Source organism: Corvus kubaryi, unplaced genomic scaffold (genome assembly GCF_017639235.1).
Source record: "Corvus kubaryi isolate FWS band 111438036 unplaced genomic scaffold, C.kubaryi_AGA036_p1.0 137, whole genome shotgun sequence".
NCBI lineage: Eukaryota > Metazoa > Chordata > Aves > Passeriformes > Corvidae > Corvus > Corvus kubaryi.
This window is the reverse complement of record NW_024580671.1, coordinates 26735708-26757996: the sequence shown is the minus strand read 5'-3', so window position 1 is coordinate 26757996 and position 22289 is coordinate 26735708. Positions and strand designations below refer to the sequence as shown.

The following is a 22289-nucleotide window of genomic DNA, read 5'->3' as shown; positions in this document are numbered from 1 at the left end:
ATTTTAGCTGTCCCAAGGATATTTCTGCATCTCCCTGGGAATGTGCAGAGTTCATCTTTTTTATCTCCTTCACTCAGTGATCTGTTTGCTGTCTCCAGATTTCAATGCAGTGTATCAATTGCTCTTTACTTAGTTGAGAGAGATGGTGTTGAATGTTGCATGAAAACGGTGTAGGCGGGTTGTTTTTTTTCTCTCTCTCTCTCTTTCTTCATTTTCATTATGTTTTCTGCTCAGTAACTCTTTAGGAGAGAAACTTAGTGTAAGAGAAATGGCAGCTTCATATCAGTAACAGGCACTCTAGAGCCAATCCTCTGCAGAGCTCTATCCCACTTACCTCTGGGCATTAAGGAATGGTGACATGCTTTCAGTCAGAAAAACTGCAAATACTTTCCCATCTTGTAGTGGAGACTATTAAGTAGGTTCTTTAGAGTGTCTTGTTTGTCATAACAGTATCTTTTTTATTAAATTACAGCTGTTGTACTGATCAAACTACATCAATTTCAGTACAAAATGAGTGAAAAGCTGTGATAGTTTTGTATGGCAGACTTGTGAATTCAAGGAGTCTGGCATACTGAGCAGAAGAAGTCAGCCAGACTTCTGAAAGGAGTCTAGGCAGATTTTCCCAAAACTCTTAGGTATTTTAGTATGAGGAGGAGTAATATAAAATAGAAGTTGTCTTTTTGACACCAGTGTCACTCCAGTGTAATAGTTGCTTACCAGTTGCAGAGGTTGCTTGTGCTTACTGGCTTTACATATAATTCCATTAACTTTACCATAAGATTTTTAAGGTACAAATTAGGCCCTAAGGTATTCAGGACCCTGAGAACTCAGTGGCTGCAAAGCCAAGGCAGATTCAAGGAACAGGTGATATGGAAGTGTATATGAGCTCTTTTTGTCAAAATAAGTGATGTTCAACAAAAAAATAAAAATTAAAAAAACCCACAAAAAACCCAACCCAAACAAGCAGAAAAGAAACCAAACAAAAGCCCCATTACTGAGTAATGAACTGTATGCTTTTTAACATCAGAAATTTTTTAGTACCAGTAATGTTAAAATTCTATATAATGCCATTATAAGTCAGTTATACTTTATTATAAACATATACATTTGATTTATATATACATATACATGAAGGTAATAGAATTAGTATTAACTGGGAATTCGGCTTTTTTTTTTTTCTTTTAATTTAAGATGTCTGCAGAGGCAAAGTGAACATGACTTAGTTTCCCTGCAACAAAATAATGGTGTTTTGATAGTAACAATTGTAAGCCTGGCGATTACCCATACCCAAACTTTTTTTTTTTTTTTTTTTTTTTTTTGGGAGGGGTGGGGGAGGGGATGGATGGGGGAGAAGGGAGGTGGAACCAAAACCATAAAGAAAGAAAAAACAAACCTGATGATCTTAAATACATAACAAACATACACACAGCAATCATGGGATTCCAAGGGAGGGTGGGCAAGGAAGAAATGTCAGAGTGTTTATCATACAGCTGTGCCAAAAGTAAAGGCTGAATGAATGAGATGGAGATTAAAGCCAGTAGTTCTGAGCCTGTATTCAATCACTGCAGTCACTCTGTTTGCCTCCTGCATGCTGATGAAGTGTCATGAATGGCCCCATGTACTTTCATTCCAATATATTTCAGGCAGTAGTGATTATTGCTTGTACTCAGCTAAAGCTTGAAATAACTGCAAGCTCTTGCTTAGCAACAGAAGGCCTCATCTTCTCTCTCGGGACCACTAACTCAAAAATGTGCTACTTCTTTTAAAAGTTAAAGTTAGAAGGGGTAGATGCTTTATATTCATTTCTTCACATGGTAATTTAAAGGAGAAACCACAAACTAAAGCCAGCAAATGCCTTTGTTTCATAAATAATTATTGACTAGTTTATGAAGTTCAAATCCAATTTCCTTTATAACACATTAAACTGTCCTGTAGTTGGATAATTTTTATACAGGTATTGCTTTTATATGTGCTGAGAGAATAGAATCAGTTTATTTCCTTTTAAAAAATAGTGTATTTTGATAAAATTCTTTGGAAGTCATTCATGCATCATTAAATCATTTAATGTTTGTGATTATTTTTAATGTTTAGACTGCAGTTTGTATTTTTCAGTGATCTCTCTTAAAAGGAAAATGACTGTACATTTGTTAAATAAATGACAAAATGCAGAACATTGTTTGAGTTGTAGATTTCCAGCAAATGCACTGAAGAATTCATTAAAAGATACGGCAGCATTATTCTAGTGTGAATTATGTGCTGCTCTGTAGGTTTCTATTTTTGGTTACCACAAGATGGCAAAGCAATGAGCACACAAATGCAAGGACGAGTGAGTTTCATAATAATGCATTCTACATTCACACTTTATGCACATCAAGAGAGAATCCAAGCACAGCAGGGGTGACAATCACTCCAACAGTCTTTTGAAATCAAAATACTTCCTCAAGAATGTCTTTCCAGGGCCAATTACACTCTTCTATTGTGGTTCTTGTATTGGGCAATATAAAATGTTTACACTGTCTCTGGATACAACCCCATCACTGGAAAAATGGAAGGTAAAAAGTAATCAGATTATTAAATAGATTTGTTCTCTTTTTTATTTTGCTGGTTCTAATTTGTGTTTAGGGCTTAAATATCGAAATCCATTTCCTTTGTCACCAAGGGACTTTGGCAAAGATTCTAATTTTTCACCAACTCCAAGAAAGTCTACTTGAGAGTTTTTGCAATGTGGGAAGGATTGGTTGCCTAGACAGCTTGAGGGTTTTCTCTTTTTTACTGTTTCTTTTTTTTCTTTTTCTTTCCCAGTTGCATACTGATCATGCAGTAACCATTACAAGTGGATTTTCTAATAAGAGGAAGGCAAAAAACTTGAGACATGGCTTATCCCAGGACAGGATAGGATGTGACATGCATCTGTGGTTGTGTGTATAGCCATGCACTTATGTGTGTAGGAACGTATATCCAATCTCAGTAACCACTATGAAACTCTCTCTGTGTAGGATACAAGATATCAGTTATGTAATGTTTAAAAGGAAGGAGAGAGAGTGTTTAGGCTTTATAACTTTTACCTGACAATGCATAAGTTTATGTGAAGGGTTAAGCAAGCAATCCAGTCTTGACTTTTATTCTTGTCTTTACTGCTAGGCTTGGTGAAAAGGATAGTTAGTAGGAAGGACTATCAGACGAAAGTGGAAAAGGGAACCATTAAATGCCATTTTTCATGGCATTCTGTAAAAGCTGGTAGCTCACATCTTGGACAGGTGGTCCCTTTACTGGGTTAAGAACTGTCTGGATGGCCAGTCCCAGAGAGTGATGGTGAAGGGTGTTGCATTCAGTTGGCATCTTGTCACTAGTGGTGTCCCCCAGGTATCAGTGTTGGACCCAGCCCTATTCAATATCTTTATTGATGATCTGGGTGATGGGATTGAGTGTAAATTCATGGATGACACCAAGCTGTGTGGAAGTATCTATTTGCTGGGGAGTGGGAAGGTTCTACAGAAGGATCTGGACAGACTAAATCTAGATCTGTACATTTCTAAATTTCTTCAGTATGGAATATCCCCCTACAATTTCTAGGTATTCACAATTTATAGTATGCACTATACATACAGATACTACATATATACAATATTTATATCATTTATACATGTAGTTCTACATTCTCTTAAGGAGTTTAGCATTGTCAGAAATAGTTTATTTGTACACCTTACTCTTATTAAGTCTTTGGATCTGTTACTGTGTTTGCTTCTCTAACAGCGACCAGCTTCATTTGATTGAAGATACCAGAAATCAGGTATTAAATGTAATGACTTTGGAATAAGCTTCTCTCATATCAGCAGAGAAGTTTTGTTGATATTAATATCTGAAATTGGGAAACAGTAGAAAATAGAAACTGTCTACTTGAAATTGCTAGAATAGATGTGGTGTGTCCAACGTGTTTTAAAGACTAAAATGTCAACAGCCATAAGGAAAAGGCTATGCATACAAGAGTATAGACACCGTGTGTACTCATTTATACCTGCAGCATACACTAGTGTATTCTGGAACATTATTTTCATCATTTAATCATAGAATGATTTAGGTTGGAATGATGCCTGGAGGTTATCTACTCCAAGAAAAATAGAGAGACTGTAGAGTTGTCATACAGTGCATAGCCAAGTGCAACACTGAAGAAGTATGCCTCTGGTTTTACATGTACCTCTACCTCCTGATCTCAGGGCACCTTTGTTCCGAGCTGCTGCCATGGCTTGGGGTACATAGAAAGTCATACAAAGTGAATGGTTCTTAAAACAGAGCTTTCAGTTGGCTTAAGGATTCATTTGATGTATGTCCTTGGTTAGAATGACAGTTATTTAAGATGCAATACAAATTTGTTAAAGGACTGGTGCTGGGAGTGTGGAGACTTTTATACCATTGATTTTTTTTGTCCATGTAGTTAGTGGTAAGACTTCCATTGATTTTATTGGGAACAGGATTAGTCATTGTGAAAAGATTCATGTTGTACAGAAAATGTGCTACTGTTTTCACTTAAGAGTAGGGAAGGATTGTAGTTCTTTAATTCATTAGGTTTCAGCAGATTAGAAGAACTGAATTTTGATTAATACCACATTCTTATGGCTTCAGCTCTGGGCTACTGTGAGTTTGATGGGGTTGTAGTTTCACTGCAAACAGCGTTCTATCCTCCTGTTAACAAGAGCAAAATGGCTAGCTAGTACAGAAGACATATGACGATGTCAGAAACTGAATCCTAGTCTTTTGATTGCCATACCTGTTTAGCACCAAGACTATGTAATCTTTTTTTAATACATTCCTTAATATGGGATTGTGATGTTCTCTTTATTACAAAACTGCTGTGTCCCTCTGCTGTTATCCACCCCAGCATCAGACTGAAATATCCACGTGTTCATCAACATACACACAAATACAGTGATGCGTAGTTACAGCTGTGATTAATCACTCAGTTCACCACGCTTACTTGCCCCTTAGGTAATACATGCTTGTGTTGGCCTATTTTCTGTAGAGATACCCTGCCCAGTCTTTGGTCTGAATGATTGGATTTGTCTTAGTGTCATAATCACTCTCCCTTTAGCTGTTGCTGTATAAATTCTGATTACCTATACTTAATTAAAATAACTTTATTTTGTTTGAACCTAATACATTTTGGATTTGAGGCATTTAGACAAAGGTTATATGGCCTTTCAGAAACCCTTTTTTAATGAAATATTTATTGCTAGCTTTTCTGTTCTGGTTCCTATCAGCTTACCCTCGGTTTTCATTCAGGTTTCTATATTGCCATTGGGAAAATTAAAATAAGAAGGGCAGGCCATAAGTGGTCAACATGACCATGTATATCTCATATATGTACATTAGTTGCTTGACATCATTCAAGTTTTATTACATCTGGTGAGTGCAAACATTCATTCAATAAATCTTGCTTTGCTGCTGCTTTACTCATCCCTGTGGGATCATTCTCCTCTCGGTGAGTTTTATACTTTCTCCTGCTTCCATACCATTACCACAGAAACACAATATCAGTATCACTGATCTAAACAACTGAAATATATTCACCATTAGGAAGGCAGAAAGTGTTAATGCTTTTCCATAATGTTAACAATTTTCCTTCAGCTTTTCCTCTATTTGAGGAGCAGCATTTAGTTACGCTCCGTGCTCTTTCCCTTGACAGCTTTCTTCTTGTCCTCTGCACCAGAAAATTCTGGTCAGTGCTACTTCAGTGTAACCCATGGAGCTGATCAAATTTCACATCTTAGCTTTTCTTGTTAGAGTCTTAGCTGATAAAAGATGGAATATAGTTTATAATGGTTTATGATGCACTTAATCCCAAATTTAGGAGGAAAATTTAGTGTCATCCACCAGACACAATCAGAACACTGAAACATTGTCTACAGTCATCATTGTGGTGTTAAAGTTCTAGCAGGCAGGTGAGAATAAACAATGCAAAATATAGCCAATACCAGACTCAGATGTGTCTTTTATTTTTTGCATATGGCGTTCCCTTAGAAATAAATGGGAGTTCTTCTTACACAGGTAGTTTCTGCTTTGAAATTTTTCTCTGGGTTTGACTAAAAGTTGTATATTGTAAAGTAAAGATATTGCATCCATTGACTATGGTATGATAAAGAGCAGACTTAGTGATTCACTCGGTGTGATTAGTAAAATAGTATTGTGTGAGGAACCGTAGCAAATTGCTTGTATCTGATGGCCAATATGAGAAGCAATGCATTCTGCATACTCTTCAACACATCCTTCTGTGAAGAATGTCTGTGTATGTATATGTGTATGAGATTATCCAAGTACATATTTTGTTGTGTTTAGAAAACTTAACCACAGTCTATTCTACGTCTTAGAAAACATATTTCATGATGGTACACCGTGAGTAATAGCAAATTTAGTTCATCAAAATGCTAAGCAAAATGGTGTCAGGCCTCGTTTTTGTTCCTTTTTATTAAGGACCTTGAACTAAGGAAGTATTATTTATTAGGCATTCATTGGTAAGTTGATGGCATAATTTAACTTTTTATTACCTAGTAAAACTGATAAGCAGTACATAAAAAGATGGATCTTGTTATAGACGGAATAATAATAATAATAAAAAAAGGTTCATTTAAAGCTTTTTAAACAGTCATCAGTGTAAAGTCTTTTTGACATTGCCTTCTATGGTATGAACACATATCATACCACATAATTTTTGCTTCTGTTGATAGATTTGTGTTTATTTTGCAGCCACCGAGTCCAGCAGTAAATGGATTTGTACAATTAAAATATTTTCAGGTTTTCAGTAACAAGGTTGTTTCTACATTTAATTTGAACATACATGGTGGACTTTCTTTGAGCAGAAACCCCTCTATATGTTGTAGAGTTGAAATAATGGAGTTGTGAGTGTGCAATTGTTGAACATTTAGTTGTGTAAATGGAAGGCATTGTTCCTGGTTAATGGGACACAGGAGGAGATGCTGTGTATGTCTCTAATCTCGAGCCCTTTACTGATTGGTAAAGGTGGGTGGGATGACTGTTGTCCTTGTTCGCTTCTCACTGTTTGGGTAGCCTTGGATACATGAGCAACTTAAAACCTCTTTTTCTGACACCCTCCTCTGAGTTGTGCAGAAGAGAATCTTATCCCATAAATGCTTATCTTCTTAGAGGACTAGAAATAAGGATATAAAAATCATGGATTTTATCCATGAAAACTTTTCATTTCAGCATGCACCTGTTTCATAAGTCATTTTGAGCAAAACAGATAAAAATGGAAAATGCAGCAGTGAAGCTGGCCCAGATAGAAAATCACTCCTCCAAGTCTGCAGAACATCTGAGAATAATAGCCGACATACTCATGCTTCTCTGTCACATTTGTGTAAAACTCTGTTCTCAGACAAACCTTTAAAATGAAAGCCATAACTCAAAATCATAAGTTAAGGAGCCTGTCAAGTTCATGTCTTCTGGTTGGTGCTGAAGTTTGGTATTATTCTAACAGAAAGGATATATTTCTTTTGCATACTATATGTGTATTTTTAAACTCTTACCTTGGTGCTGTACCTGCAGTAGTGTGGCTTGTGTGCTGAATGTAGCCATGTGTTCAGCATAGCACCTGAATGAGGTGCACCCTGTGTTAAACATGGAGGAACTGCTCCTGTGGAATCAGTGATGAAACTGAGAGCAAAGCAAGAAGAAAGAACAGGCACAGAAGGTACTAGCTGTTCTGTTCCAGTCCTGATGATGTGCTTGATTGGAGCACTCATGCTAGCATCCAGATTAGTTGAGCATATGCACCATAAACTTCCTTTATGATCACTGCAGGCACACTACAAGAGATGCAAATTCTGCCTGTTGAAGCTTTGGGCTTGAGGATCCTTTGTCTGCTCAAGATTCTCAGCGTGAGACTCTGATTTGGATTCATCCATAATACTTCTAATTAATGTCATATAGTTTTCAGTGGGAATATTTCTTCTCAGGTATAGTAAGACATTCAAAATTCTTGAAATTTGTTTCCTTCTTGGATATGGATACTGTTTTGCTTCACAGCTTCCTTTTTTTTTCAGTGTTTACTTTTGCTGTGTTATTAAGTTTATATTTTCCTGTGGTTATGTGTGAGCTGTTGTACCTATATGTTCGCAGCAAGTGCAGCATAACAAAGTCTTGAGAGACTTTATTTTAAATGGAGAATGTTTATGGACTTTTTCTGTAAACAAAAAAGATGGCAAAATAATTGCCCTAGCTACTAGAACATTTTCTCTGCTGTCTAGTGACTTCAGGGTAAGCCTGCCATCTAGATTACCAAAAAAATAAACAACTGCATTACAGTGCCATTACTAGAAAGAAAATGTTTTAGGGTTTTTTGGTCATAGCCTTTTGCGAAGAGGGAAGATTAGTGTTACAGGCAGTAGAGAAAATAAGCAGCCTTATTTTAAAGAAATTATTTAGATACTCTAACAGGACAGTAGGCTATTTAGTGTGATCATATTTGTCCTACAAAAATGACAGAAAATTTTCATAATTTGAATTTCTTATTCATAAATAGGTATGAGTTAGCATATGGCATGTTAACAAGGCTGGATAGTGTTAGGTAGGTGCTGTCTTAAGCTGCCTACTTTGGCCTCCAGGTTTTGAAACCTGCTACAGGCGCGGAGTAATGACACAGTTCTTGTTACATAGGATATAACTTAGTTCCTGGTGGATGGTAATTAGACTTTGGGGTTATTATTTCTGCAGTTTAAGGACTGAGACATATCAACAGGATTCAACAAAACAAAATTTCAGTATGTTAATTCTTTCCTGCATACCCCTACTGGACCGAATTTTATCCAAAATCTGCTGTTGAACCCCAAATCTTGCAGTCCATATTTTGATACAAGTAGGATGGCCAGTTGTATAATGACTTTTTAAAGGCTGTGTTTCATTTGTAAGTAGTTTTCAAGTCCTTCTAGAATAACAAACAGCTTATTTATTTTATCCACTAGGATAGTGGTTTGACAGTACAAAAGAAAGCCTGAGAAGTTAAAAACTGTTTACCTGAGCTGCTACATTATATCTACTTCTGATATATGACTTTATCTGCATGTTCTTTCAAAATGATTTCATGCTCCCTGCAGTGACATATTTTGCTAACACAACAGACTTGTTCCTTCCCGACATACAGCTTCTGGCTCCAACAAATGTCAGTAGCTTTTTAGACAAACCTGTGCTTTTTATTCCTGTCTTTCTCAAGAGGAATATCAGCATCCCTTCAATAATGTTTTTTTCCCCTATGGCTATTCTGTTTATTTTATAAGCAGACTAGGTTTATTTTACATGTAGAGGCTGGTAAAGACATAGAAATAATCTTTTCTCACTTTTTCTTGTTTTTTTTTTTTTTAAATTTTCTTTTTCCTTCTTTTTTTTTCTGTTTTTTTCTGTTTTTTTCTGTTTTTTTTTTCTTTTTTTTTTTAATCTCTTTTAATATTTTTAGGAAAGTAATAGAATGAGAGCCACTTCCTGACTTATGCAAATTAGCAAAGCTTTGTTCAATCCTGAATTCCTACACTTATTTCCTTTCTGTAACCAATTGAGGCCTCCAGAAGCAATTAACTAACCCTGCATGAAGACAAGTGAACAGGAGGCCCTCGGAGCTGCAGGTCCTCCTTGGAGGAGCTCTGTGGAGCTGAGATTTGCAGTTCACACTGACTTACACAGAGGCAGAAATTACTTCAAAAAAAAGGACTCAAACACCTTGTCATTTCTACACACTCAGTATGAATTACTTTTTAAAGTAATAAAGGAGGAAAAATTAGTTAGAACTAGGTTCCTATGTACAAATTACTTACTTCCACATTTATTCATACATCCTTGACTTTTGAGCTTTTTCTGGTCTGGAATTCCCCTTTGTGTACCAATTCTGATTGAGAATTGCATTTGTAATATGAAATCTTGCAGTTTGTTTTTACTGAATTTGGTTTTAAATTTGTTTTTCTTTCTCTTCTGTTTTTAATAGTCAGATATAGGGGAAATTATTCTTAATTATACAACAAAACATTAAGCAATTACATGCAATAGCAGTATCAGGTGCAATAAGTTAGGGCATTACTCTTATCTTGTAGAAAATGAAAGCTCCAAATGGGTCCTGAATGTATCTTGAATCTCCACAGACTTCATTTTCTTTCCTGTGCAACTACTTAGAAGAGTAGGATCTATCTTAATTAAAATTTACTGCTTATTTCAGAATGGAAGAGCTGAAAACTATTTTCCTTCCTATCCTTCTAATGTCTGTGCTGTTTATGTGCTTGAGATGGCTAAGTGGTAGTCTGAAAACTGCAGTAAGATTAGTAATTACTAGGGGGACATAATGTACTGTTTCATTGCAGTGGAACTCTGAAAAATATTTAAAGTATTTAAAGGAGAAGGCATTAATCATATTTTTCTCATTATTAATAATTTTTACTAATTAAGTTTTACAGTGAGTTTTCCTTCATAAAATGGGCACTCAAGCCACACCTTTTAAGACCAATATTCTTCTCTAATACTACTAAAATTCAAAATCACTTCTTTTAAGATTGAGAAGCTACAAAGGTCATGTTGTAATGTTGACTCTCATCAAATGTAGCTCTGAACCTGTAATGCAGTAAACGTAAGGAAACTTCTGAGAAAATTGTACTGCTTTTACTATACTGGGCACCTGTGGGTTACACCAACAGATAAGGATTATCCAAATTAGTTAGTTTTTGTTTCAGTGACATTGGTCCTGTCTTGTACTGACAGCATAATCATACCCTCAGGAAAAACTGCTGAAGACTATTTTAAAGACGTTGTCTATCTTTACTGGCATGAAGACTTGTTTTGTGTAGTTTTGTTGCTTAAATAGCCACAACATTTGTTTCAATAAAAAGATATAAGGTCCAAAATGATATATGAAACATCTTGGAAACAAATGCTTTTAATGTGATTGACTTTGAGAAGAGGAAAGGGAAATAGTGTATTTCCTTGAACATACTCTATTGAAAAATTGAAATGCCCTTGTATCATATAAGTTAACAATTGAAACAATGTTCTTATTTGATAGTTATTCTCAAATTGTGCTGATTAATTTGAAAAACTTTCCCCATACTGTCTGAGCCAATTCTGCTGTGTTACTTTATTTTAAATACTTTTTTTTTTCCGGAAGCTTTGTGGGAATTGTTCTCTCTTATTTAGTGCTAGTTGGATTTCCACAAATTTTACTATTTTAGCTTAAATGTGAGTGTGGTTCTTTGAGACAAACCAATTCCTTGATGTAATCTCCCTCATTATGAACTAAATTTGAAAGAGAAAAGGTAATTGGACTGTCTGGAATTGTATCATGCTCAGTGTAACACATCTTTCAGAACATTCTCTTTGAGGAAGGATTTGTGACAAAAAAAATTGAAATTACACTTAAACATATGCTTTTTATATTTTAAATTGAATTATGTTTAAATATTTGTTACTCAGCTTAATATCAAACTGCAGATAATGAGTGACAATAAGTACTTCAGTTCCCCCTTATTTCAGTAGGAATTGTTGATCCTCAGCTCTGCTCAGGAGTTGGCATGGCTCTGTTGTCAGAAAGACTTCAATATTGTAATAGAAAACTACTGAATGTATTCCTATGATCTGATTTTGAAACAACTCCTGCATTGTGTTCACTGACAAAAGCATATCTGAATCTAGCCAAGGATTTTAATACCATCTAACTTAATGCATTTTGAACTAAAAGAGCTTGTGTTGCTAGGCATCAAATTGGTGATGCATGGAAAAATTGTTCACTGAAAATATAATATAAGACTGCATGTACACATCACAAGTAGGTTTTCTGGATGAGCATGAAATCTAAACCCCTGGAAAAATCTGTATATTTAGATCAAGCCTTACTTTCATTGTACTCCCAGATTCCATTAGTTGATAATTTGATTTTATTTCTTTAAATGAATTCTAGGTAAAGTCTTCTGCTTTTCTTTAAGCATAAATTTAAAATAAAGAGTCTGTAACTTGGTTGCTGTAGTTAATGTAGATTATATAGATTTTTATTTCCTGTTGGAGAACAGAAATATTTTTAGCCACAGAAAATTCAATATTATCCCAGGTACCCTCCACGTAATACAAATATATTTACTATTTAAGGCTTTTACCTACTGCAGAAAGTATAGATTTTTCAAAATCTTTGTTCTTTTAACAATGACATATAGTTGACAGAGGAGTCTTAGTAATAAGCATGAAAAATGCCATTTGCTTTTAAACTTTTCAATAACAAATTCTTTCATTTCAAGAATGCAAGTACTAAAGATCTATTAAAAATATGCTCGTTTTACCTTGAGATACTTCCCACATATTTGGTAAATATATGTACCTATACTTACTGAGTCTAACACACTTCATGAAAGTCTCACAAAGAGCAGTTTGAGGACTGATCACAATTGGACTTCATTTAGAAAAAAAACAAAAGAAGTGCTGTATACAGTAGTTACTGTAAACAAATCCAAGATAAAAGCCAAAAGCTCAATCCTGTTTAATTTAAAATTTTAGCAGCTGTGCAATTTTTTGATTTTTGTTTACTTTGACTTGCATTTTTAATTCAGAATACTGTGTTTTTTCCCTTTTCCTGAAATAATTCCATATAGAAGCATTTGTGTTTGTGGTGGGAGAGAGAGGGGAGAGATCAACTGGCATTTTAAGAATGCAGTGCAACATTATAGAAGAGCATTAAAGAACCTGAAACTTTTCTCTGCTTAGGAATCAGATGGTGACAACACAAAATCAAATAAATTGCTACTGAGGTCTTAATTACTGGATTAAAATTATAAAATAAATATTAAAAAATATTTACATATATATAATAACAGTAGCCACAACAAAGAAATGTCTACTAATTAACTTGGAAAACTGTATTATCGTACTTCTGAAATAATCTTCATGCTTGGTTCATAAAATAATAAAACCCAAAATTTTCTTAGAAAAAAACTTTTAGATAAGGCTAGAATGACTCTGTTTTTTAACGATGCTTGTCTTTTTTTTCCACCAAGATTATTTTGTTCAGGTTGAAGGGTGGTGAATTGCTTTTTGTGCTGCAAGAACATAAAGAAAATATAATGAAAGTATGGAGCCTTTATGACTGTTCATGGACTGTAGCTCTTAATCTCTCAATTGGAAAAGCTCCAGTGACACTCCACCCATTGCTGCCTTGAGGTTTCTTCTCTGGGTTTAGGAGTGAAGTGGAGCATGTTCAGAGGCTTACTGATGAACAGCCTTTTTTCATTAATATCTTTGAAAGAGGTCACTGTGTTAACTTCCCTGAAAATGAAAGGTATCCTAATTTTTGCAATTCAGTACTTGCAAGAAGCATATTCATTTAGTGCCATTATTCCATGTAGTACCTTATGTTTCTAGATTAAATTGTTAAAAAGCCAAAGGAGCACACATGTCATCTAAGTGAGGTACTCCTGCAGACTTACCCTCTCCCTAATGAAAGACAGAGAAGATGTGTTTTACACCAGGATGACTCTCTCTCTGGAGATGGCCTTCCATAACCTTAACTAATACTTTTCATGCTTTTCAGCCATCTAAAGCCAAGTAACAGAGGATGTACTCTGTGCTGCAGTACTCAATATGCTTACAATCTTTGCAGCCTGTGACACAATCAGGAGAAAATATTTACGTCACATATATAAGAGCTCCTGTAGCTCTACAGTAACTTGCAATTTTCTTCAGCTATGGAAAAAAGAAAGGCAACAGACAAAATGTCTGTGTATAGCAATTACTCTTGTGTAGTTTTCAAAATTCGTAAAGAAAATACGGTCACTAGGCCTGCAGGAAATTATCATTTCTGAAAACAGTAATTATGAAAAAAAACCAAATAGCCCAGCTGGATCAAAATGAGCCAATGCAGAACTAAACTTGTACAGGTCCAAAAGCAGAAAATACCATTAGGTATTCTTATTGATACTCACTGCTTGCAGTCCCTGGAAAGCTCTTCGCCTTCGCAAATTACCTTGATAGAAGGCTTCATTGTTTTTTTTCTCTGAGTATAGTCATTATTCGCTTTCACTGTGCTGTAAATCTGGTTCCTTTTCTCTGAAATGGAAGTTTATATAATTATTCACCTAGATTATATGATTTATCGTATCTTTTAATGAAAGAAATAATAGTACAGATACTCATGGATAGTGGAGAGTGTGGTAACCCATACATTTACATGTGTCATACTTATGCTTTCAGTTTTTGTGGCTTAAGGCATCAGGATCTAAATACACCTCTGATTATCTTTATTTTCACATGATCTGCCAAGACAGCTATATTCCTTAGGAGCAATACATCTCTTACAACCCAGAATGAAATATATTAGCACCAGGGCAAAAAAATAGTGGGTTTTTTTTATAGTTTTCAGTTCAACATGTTTGAGTGTAGCTGGATCTCCCTTGTCATTTTCTAGAAAATTGTGCCACAATCATTCTTGCTAAACCTCTGCATTCTAATCCAGTATTTTTGAGCGAACAAGGAAAAAAGCAGCGTATAATGAAGTCCTCTAATCAATATGTTTATTCTAAGATGTTTTTATTAACAGACTGGGTGGAAAAGAGTAGAAACACAGGACTGACCATAGCTCATAAGTCTAGTTGCCAGCAGCCATTAAACACTGCGGTGATAGTGTTCACAGTTGTGAACGTAATACATATGTTTATAAGTGCCTACTATTGGTTGTACCAGAGGAAGTGCATCGCTTTAAAAGTATAACATTAACTTCAGACTAATGCTCTTCCTAAAATAATTTTTTTAAACTTTTTGTTTGCCTCTCATAGCATAGTGAAAATTCAGAATTAGGTGTCGTGAATTTCTTTATTGTTTAGGAAAAGCTACCCATATTGGAAAATTCAATAAAAATAAGTAATTACTGAACTAAGGGTGTGGTGTCATTTAAGCCATTTGACAGTTACATAGTAAATTTAGTAAAATAAAAAAAAATAAAATAAACGCTACATCAAATATGAGTCAGGTAGATAATTAATAAACTTTCAGTTTAGATGAAGCAAGAGCCAAAGGACTGACAGTTTGGCAAACATGGGCATGCTTTGTAAGACTTTTTCCTTCAAAACAAACACACAAAGCAGTTAAGACTTCATTGTACACCTGGAAATTTGGGGAAGTTTTTATTTGCCATATACTTTATAATTCTTTTCTGAAAGTATGTAAAGAGCATACCATTTGAATTTCATTACCGTAAAGTATTGTTCCTTTACTTAGCCAACATAAGTAAAAGTAACCTTGTGTAACCTCAACTCATTGGCTGTTATGGAACAATAATCATTTTCTGATAGAACCAGTTTGCAGGGTTTTCATACATCCACCACAAAGAAAAATTGTATGTCATCTCAGTTTTATTATATCCATCAGCTGGCTGCCCATTTGTTGTGGAGTGTCTGCTGTGACTTGGGGCCGTGACTCTGTTTGGCTGTAATAGATTGCCTGTAGTGCATTCAGTGACTCTGGTACCTGTTGCTGGTTTTTTTTCCAGGTCAACTGGCTGCAGGTACATGTGAGATTGTTACTTTGGACAGAGATAGCAGTCAGCCCCGAAGGACTATAGCCCGACAAACAGCTCGCTGTGCATGTAAAAAAGGACAGATTGCCGGTACAACAAGAGCAAGGCCAGCATGTGTTGATGGTAAGAAACAAAATCTATTCAATCAGTTTCTGCAATTCAAGAGTGCTGTCTCATAAAAAAAACAAAGCAAAAGCAGTCTACGAAAGAAATTTTCATGTTGTCCCAACTACCAATGGCAATAGCATTGAAATTCACCCAAAGGGTAATACTGACTAATAGTATAGATATTTCAATTACATTTTTTTAATTGGAAATTTCACTTTTGTTTTAGCTTGATATGCAGTTGAATCTTAAGGGCACAGTACTGTTATTTATTCTGCATGTGATGATAAAATCCGCAGTGAAATGGCATTCTTTTTTCCCCTAGTTTTTATTCCTTAAAACATTAAAAAAATGCAACAAACAAGCCTCAAAGGTCTTATGCCACTGGGAGGCTAATGTGACTGCTCCTGTGTTATATTTAATGGTGTTGAAGAAAACACTGATGCTATATTTGGAATACAGTGTCTGAATGTACCTCACATGTCCAGTATTTCTTTTCTCTTTAAAATGATATTCTGTATGATTCACTGCAGATGCATTGATAGCATGTAGCTGGAAAACTGCTCACATACAGGGAAGTATGAAAATGTTTCTCTTTGAAATAATTTTTTGAGACAAATGAAATTCTCTTTTACGTTAACAGTGGGACAGTCTTCAAGACAGGCCTGCCTTGCAAGGCTTTTAGCAAGCATTCATATTAAAAATGAAATTGGAGACACATTGAAAATAATGATGTAAAATTATATGTTTTTATCTAGTCTCCATTAACAAAAGTAAAAAAAAAAAAAAAAAAAAGAAAGATGCTTTTGTATAGAACTATAATAAATTCATGGATTGGCTTTGAATACTGGCTGGTTTGAGTCCTCAGATAAAAATATTGTGGAGAACACCCTCCTGTTGCCTCAGAATTTGGTCTTACCAGTGATTATCAAAGAAGACAGCTTAAAGGAGATTTCAGAGACAACCCACAAAGCTAAATATAGAACATCATGCACATTCTATTTTCGCATTTTTCTTTCACTGTTTTTGGTACTCTGTAAGACAGTTTCTTAGCTGTCTCTTTCATAATATAATACCACATCCAGCAATTCTGCTTTCCTGTTTTATTGTAAGATCATAAGATTTAATTGCTTAAGAAAGGAATGATTTTATTGCGTCATTTATAGTTGTAACTTTAGGAAAAATGCTTACTACCAATTAAAAAATTCAACATATGTTTGTCACTTTAAAAACAACAAAGTTCTAAGGTAGAAAAAAAGAGTTTTGCACCAGCTGATGGGAACAAAACATAATTTTTCCTCAGTCAGTTTTGGCCTATGGTTAGATTGATTTGCTGTAACTTGGGTATCTGAAGATAGCTGATAGTAACTCCAGTTTTTCTTTATACCCAACAGAGAGCAAAAGGCACCTTCTCAGAGTAATTTATCTTATCCTAAGTGCCTAAGATAAGTCAAGTGTATCACTCTCTGTTAAGCACTTTGTCTGCCTTGCCTTAATACATCTGTGAGTGTCTGAAGACGGAATTTAGATAGCTAGAACGTACATGTCACTGAGAAGACATGACTGCACCTCATCCTTCAATTACTACATTAGCTTGTTTTCCAAATGTGGAAGCTTTAAGTTAATTTGATATTTGAAAATATTTTTTCTTTCTTTACTTATTTTTTCGGGGAAAATCATGAGGAAAGTCTGTTTCAAATTCTGCTTGTACTTTCAATGTGCTTGATTATAATTTTATGAAAACAGAGAACTGAATGACACGATCCATGGTTAGAGATCATGTAGTCAGAGAAGGTTCTTTATGTAGTACTTCACGTTTGAAAAACAAGTGGGAAGTTCATTAGTTGAAAAATAGAGCTTCCATTTAACATTTGTGTCTAAATACTTTATTTAAGGCTGACAAGGAGTCACATGGAAAAGATAATGCATACATGTTACTCATTGGGATATTCCAATTAGACACAAAACTATAATTTTTCAAAATGAGAAAAATCAGCCATTGAAATACCCCAGGGAACTGGTGGATTCCCCAGTATTGTACACTTAAGATCCAGTTGGACAGGGTGCTGGGCCATTTCGTCTAGACTGGTATTTTGCTGAAAAAGGTTGGACCAGATGATCCTTGAGGTCCCCTTCCAATCTGGTATTCTTTGATTCTGTGAAATATTAAGATCTAGTAACATGGTTCTTCATTATTTTGTGAAATGTTTATAATTAGGATGTTGAGCCCTTTGCTAAGGATGATAACTGCAAGATATGTAGGACATGCTACTTTATTTTCCTCAACACTGTCAGGGATGTTTTGTAATCAGAGCTCAAAAATGTTAATAATACCTAGAACTGCATATCAGGTTTCCAGACTAAAAAGAAGACAAAAGTCAAACCTTTGATCTGTAAGTTTTTGTCATGAATGAAGTTTAAAAAAATAATTTTACATACCATCAACACCATTACACAGGAAAGAATAAACAAGCACTTTATCTTGTCTCTAATCTGCTTGTGAGTAAAGCTGGCAGATAAATGGGCCACTGATTGACAAGTATCCATCTGTGAATTTAGCAGGTTCATAGTTTAAAGAATATACACACTGAATTCTTCCATATTTTTATACACATTTCTAGAATAATTTTTTTTCAAACACAACTACTTAATGCTTTATTCTGAACATGACATGAACACTACATAAAATTATGTATGAGAAAGCTGGTTTTGTCTCCAATATTAAGTCAAACACTGCTGGTTCAGGAATGTAACAACTAAACATAATTGCTGATTTGTTTTGGTTTTTTTTACAATAAAGAATCCCATTTTTCAAACAAACAAATAAATCCTTCTCTGAGCTTGCTTACATATATGTAGATGTAGAATGTACTTCTGCAAATTTTTCTTTATTTATATTATAATTGATATTAAGAATATAACTGCTTTTTGACATTTCATTTCTGTTACCAAAAAGAAAAAAACCCTCAAAAATTTGGTTCTTTTTGTTTTATTCTTTATATACTCTTGATTTTAAAAAGATTATTTCTTAAGTGAAGGTAGACCATAGGCCTTTAATGCGAATTCATTTGTGAAGGAAGCATGCATAATAAGTGTGACCTGCTAGTGTAACCTACTAGTGAGAAAATATTAGCTAACAATTTTGTTGCAGCTTCTGGCAAGCAAGTGGTTTAAGAATTCAGTATCAAAGCTGGTAAATTTTACAACCTTAAAATGCATTCTGTTGTGCCTGACTACCATTTGTACAATGTTTAATGGAGAGAAGTACCTTAGAATATATTCAGTTGTGTAGTGTATTTCCTGGAGCTTTGAAATCCAAGTGTCAATTCTTGCAGCAAAAGGAGTAGGTAATTTAAGGGCTCTTAAACCTTACAAACATTGGCTGAGATTGCACTTGTCAACATAGCTCTTAGAGTAAGTCCTGAGTTGATTATCAAAATCCACTCTGCTTTCCACTGCTGCATCACCTAAGGTCTTTTCCTAAGAAAGGAAAGACAGTGAATGTCAGATAGATAAAACTGGAATTCTTAGAAATGGAAATACAGTGTCTAGGAGTTTGTCTGAACAGAACATGAAGAACAGAGATTTTCTTGAAATATTTCCGTGTGATGGAGACGGTTGATTTACTTTGTATTTTTTTCTAGCAATCTTTAACTATGGCAGATTGCTAATGTATTCTGAAAAAATGGCATCGATATTCACCCTGATTTAAAGCTTGATTTAGTGTTGATTGCTTCATTTCTATACCCACAGAGTCATAATGTATATTTGGTATGTTTGGCTATGATGTAATTTTTATTCATGAATGTAGGGTTTGTGATATTATGACAGTGGTTTGTCTGCACTTTTCATTATATTGTTTTTATTTGCAACTAGTGTTCCCAGTCCCACTTTTGAGATCAAATTCCGTAGCAATGACCTCAGTTGCATTAGTTTGATAAGATATTTTATTTCAACATAGCATCTGGTTTATCACCAGAGTAATTTCCCTGTGTGTCAGTTAAGCTTCATCAGTTTTTAAGCTGGAACCAGTGAGAGATTGGAAGATAACAATTACTGTTTGGTTTTGTACAGTATTTTTGCTAATTTAATTTGTTTTAAAGTATGTGATGAAAAGTCTTTGATAAAAGTTTGTGTACAGATGCACCCATGATTTGTGTTCTTTCACAAGAATTGTATATATCTGACAATAAGATTTGTTATGCCAAAGCCTTTCTTAGAACACTAGTATCCTGAGAAGTGTGCAGTGAACTTTTAAATGTTCAATAAGTCATGTACTTCTGTCCAATATACATTTATAGGTAAAAAATAAAACCACAATTTTGTTCAGAAAATAGAAACAGCTGATGAGAGGAAAAGTGGTATGAGAGTGTTCCCGTTTGGCCAAATTTAGAAATATATCCACTGAGAGAAGGCAGGTCACCATCCCTCCCCCACAAGGTTCAGGAAAAATAAATTTTCCTCGAGGGAAAGTGAAGGAGATAAAAACTATTTCTTTAACAAACACATGGGAAAAGGAAAATAATGCTAAATAATAAAATCTCTCACTGTGGAGAAAAAACCTGGGAAAGTGTTCAAGTCCTCCCTTTGGTCTCCTTGGAGCTGGGGCTTGGCCCAGGGCCAGGCCCTCTGTGCTCAGTGGAAAGTCCTCCCGATGTGTTCTGGGTTGAAGCAGTCCAGTAGAAAAGGGAGAAAATCAGAAATTCCAGGGAAGGGAAAAAAGTTCAACTCTCAGTCTCTCTCCAGAGACACAGAAGCTGAAACTGGACAAAAGCTGACTGGAAAGCAGCAAGCCGGGTGCTTCCTCGCTTCCCTGCCGCAGCTGGGGAAAAAAAAGTCGCTATCTGTGTGTGACCTTGAACAAGCTGCAAACTGCTTTGAAAAAGTTTTGCTCAGTTTTTCCTTCCCCCTCTCAGCCTCAGTTTAGAGACATAGAAAGGCACAAGAATCAATTTCTGGGCATAGGGCAGAGATATGGGATACACATCATAAAGTCCCCCCAAGACAGAGAGAATTAGTTTATTTGCTTGAGAAGATTAGGATGGCAATCATTAATTTGCTTACCTGAATTCTGTGATTAGAAGATTCTTATGCTCTGGATTTGAGTACTGGTTACTTTTATGTCCACAAAATGCTATGAGAAATACCAGGAGATCAGTCCCAATATCCAAAAATCTTAAATTTGGACAAGTTATACCTCAGATAACTGAATTCAAAGTGTTCAGGCAACTTGTGTTACAAATCAAAGTGTGTTTTTTGTTTGGGTTTTTTTTTACTTTTTAAATTTTTAGTAATATTTAATTGCTTTTGCAAGCATTGTAACAATCTTGTTTTCTATAGGATGTTATTGGATATAATTTGTTCATACATTATGATTAACATGCTTTTCAGTTGCCATTGATTGATTTTGTTTAACACAGACGCTCAGGATCTACAAGGAAGCTGCATTAGTTTCAATCAATAATTCCTTGCTCTTCTCATTATCTCTAGGACTCTATAGGGAGGTGTAGGAGTCAGAACTGATCATTAATAGAATCCTAGGTCATGCACTTCAAACAAAACTGCTTAATAACTGGAGAGCTTCATCATCCTAAAGAACCTTATTGCAGGGAGCAAAAAAAAAAGACAAAAAGAGAACTATAATTATATTCAGAAATGGGAATTTTCGCTTTGACATTTAGAATATTTAGTATGTTTGCTATTGTAATATTTATGTTATTTTATCATTATTTTATTGCAGATATTTCAAATCTTCCTTCACTCTAATATACATTTTACTTTGTTGCATTTAAGAAATGTATCTTTAAAACAAATAAAACCAAAAGGAAAACTAGTGTGGGTATTAAACTTAGTTTTCAACATGACTTGAAGAAACAATAATTTTTTTCTTCCTTTCCTCATCCTAACTCCCACATATACAGTCACAAATACATCTGTACTTATAGATGCACCGGAGCATGTACAAGGCTTTCTTTTCTTTCAACTACCTCTAGACAATTCCATCAGAACTGCAGATTTTCCTAGTTACTGATATGAAAGTAAAATTGTTTCTGTTACTCACGAGCTTCCCTTTTCTATGCATGGTACAGACACACTGACAACTTCAACCTTGCAGGTCACTTTTCATTTAGAAATGCACAGGAAGTTAAGTGTCATTCCAGTTTCTTTGCTTTCTGCTCCAAACTAAGGACAATACATGACATTCCAAAAGAAGCTGAGTGAAATTTCTTGTCTAAATAATATCAAAAACTTAGTAAAATCATGGAAAAAAGTTCACTTGAATACCTTTGTTCTCTTGGATCATGAATGTCAAGTGTCAGTTAGAGATTGAAGTGCTGCTGGGGAAGAAATGGCACTGTTCAACCCTGAGACAGAAACTGAGCAGTATAAAATGGAACATCTCAGTAGCTCCACCATCAGTGGCAACACAGAAGTGTCTATAAGAAATACAGAGAGGCAAGTTAGGTTTCCTCTCCTGACTGAGAATCCATAAAAGGAATAACCAAACACATGACATAAAAAGCCAGCAACCAATGAAAAAGAAACCAAAATCCTGCTTAGGAAGCTAGCACACAGATTGATAACTATCCTAAAGGAATACTTTAATGAAGAAGGGTAGGTAAAGGCTTCACTATGGTCTGAAGTATTTGGT

The 22289-nt window shown here is 35.0% G+C and overlaps 1 protein-coding gene across 10 annotated transcripts in view; it reads left to right on the top strand.

The window, feature by feature from the left end:
* TAFA5 (TAFA chemokine like family member 5) overlaps nucleotides 1-22289 on the top strand; it is a 525365-nt gene that overhangs the window by 214049 nt on the left and 289027 nt on the right. For all 10 annotated transcript variants that reach the window (XR_006014447.1, XR_006014446.1, XR_006014445.1 and 7 more), the window contains one exon: nucleotides 15506-15655. Coding sequence is in view for 6 of the 10 variants with exons in the window: in XM_042018262.1 (XP_041874196.1) it covers nucleotides 15506-15655 (150 nt within the window). In the remaining 4 variants the exon portion in view is untranslated. The remainder of the gene's footprint in view (nucleotides 1-15505; nucleotides 15656-22289) is intronic.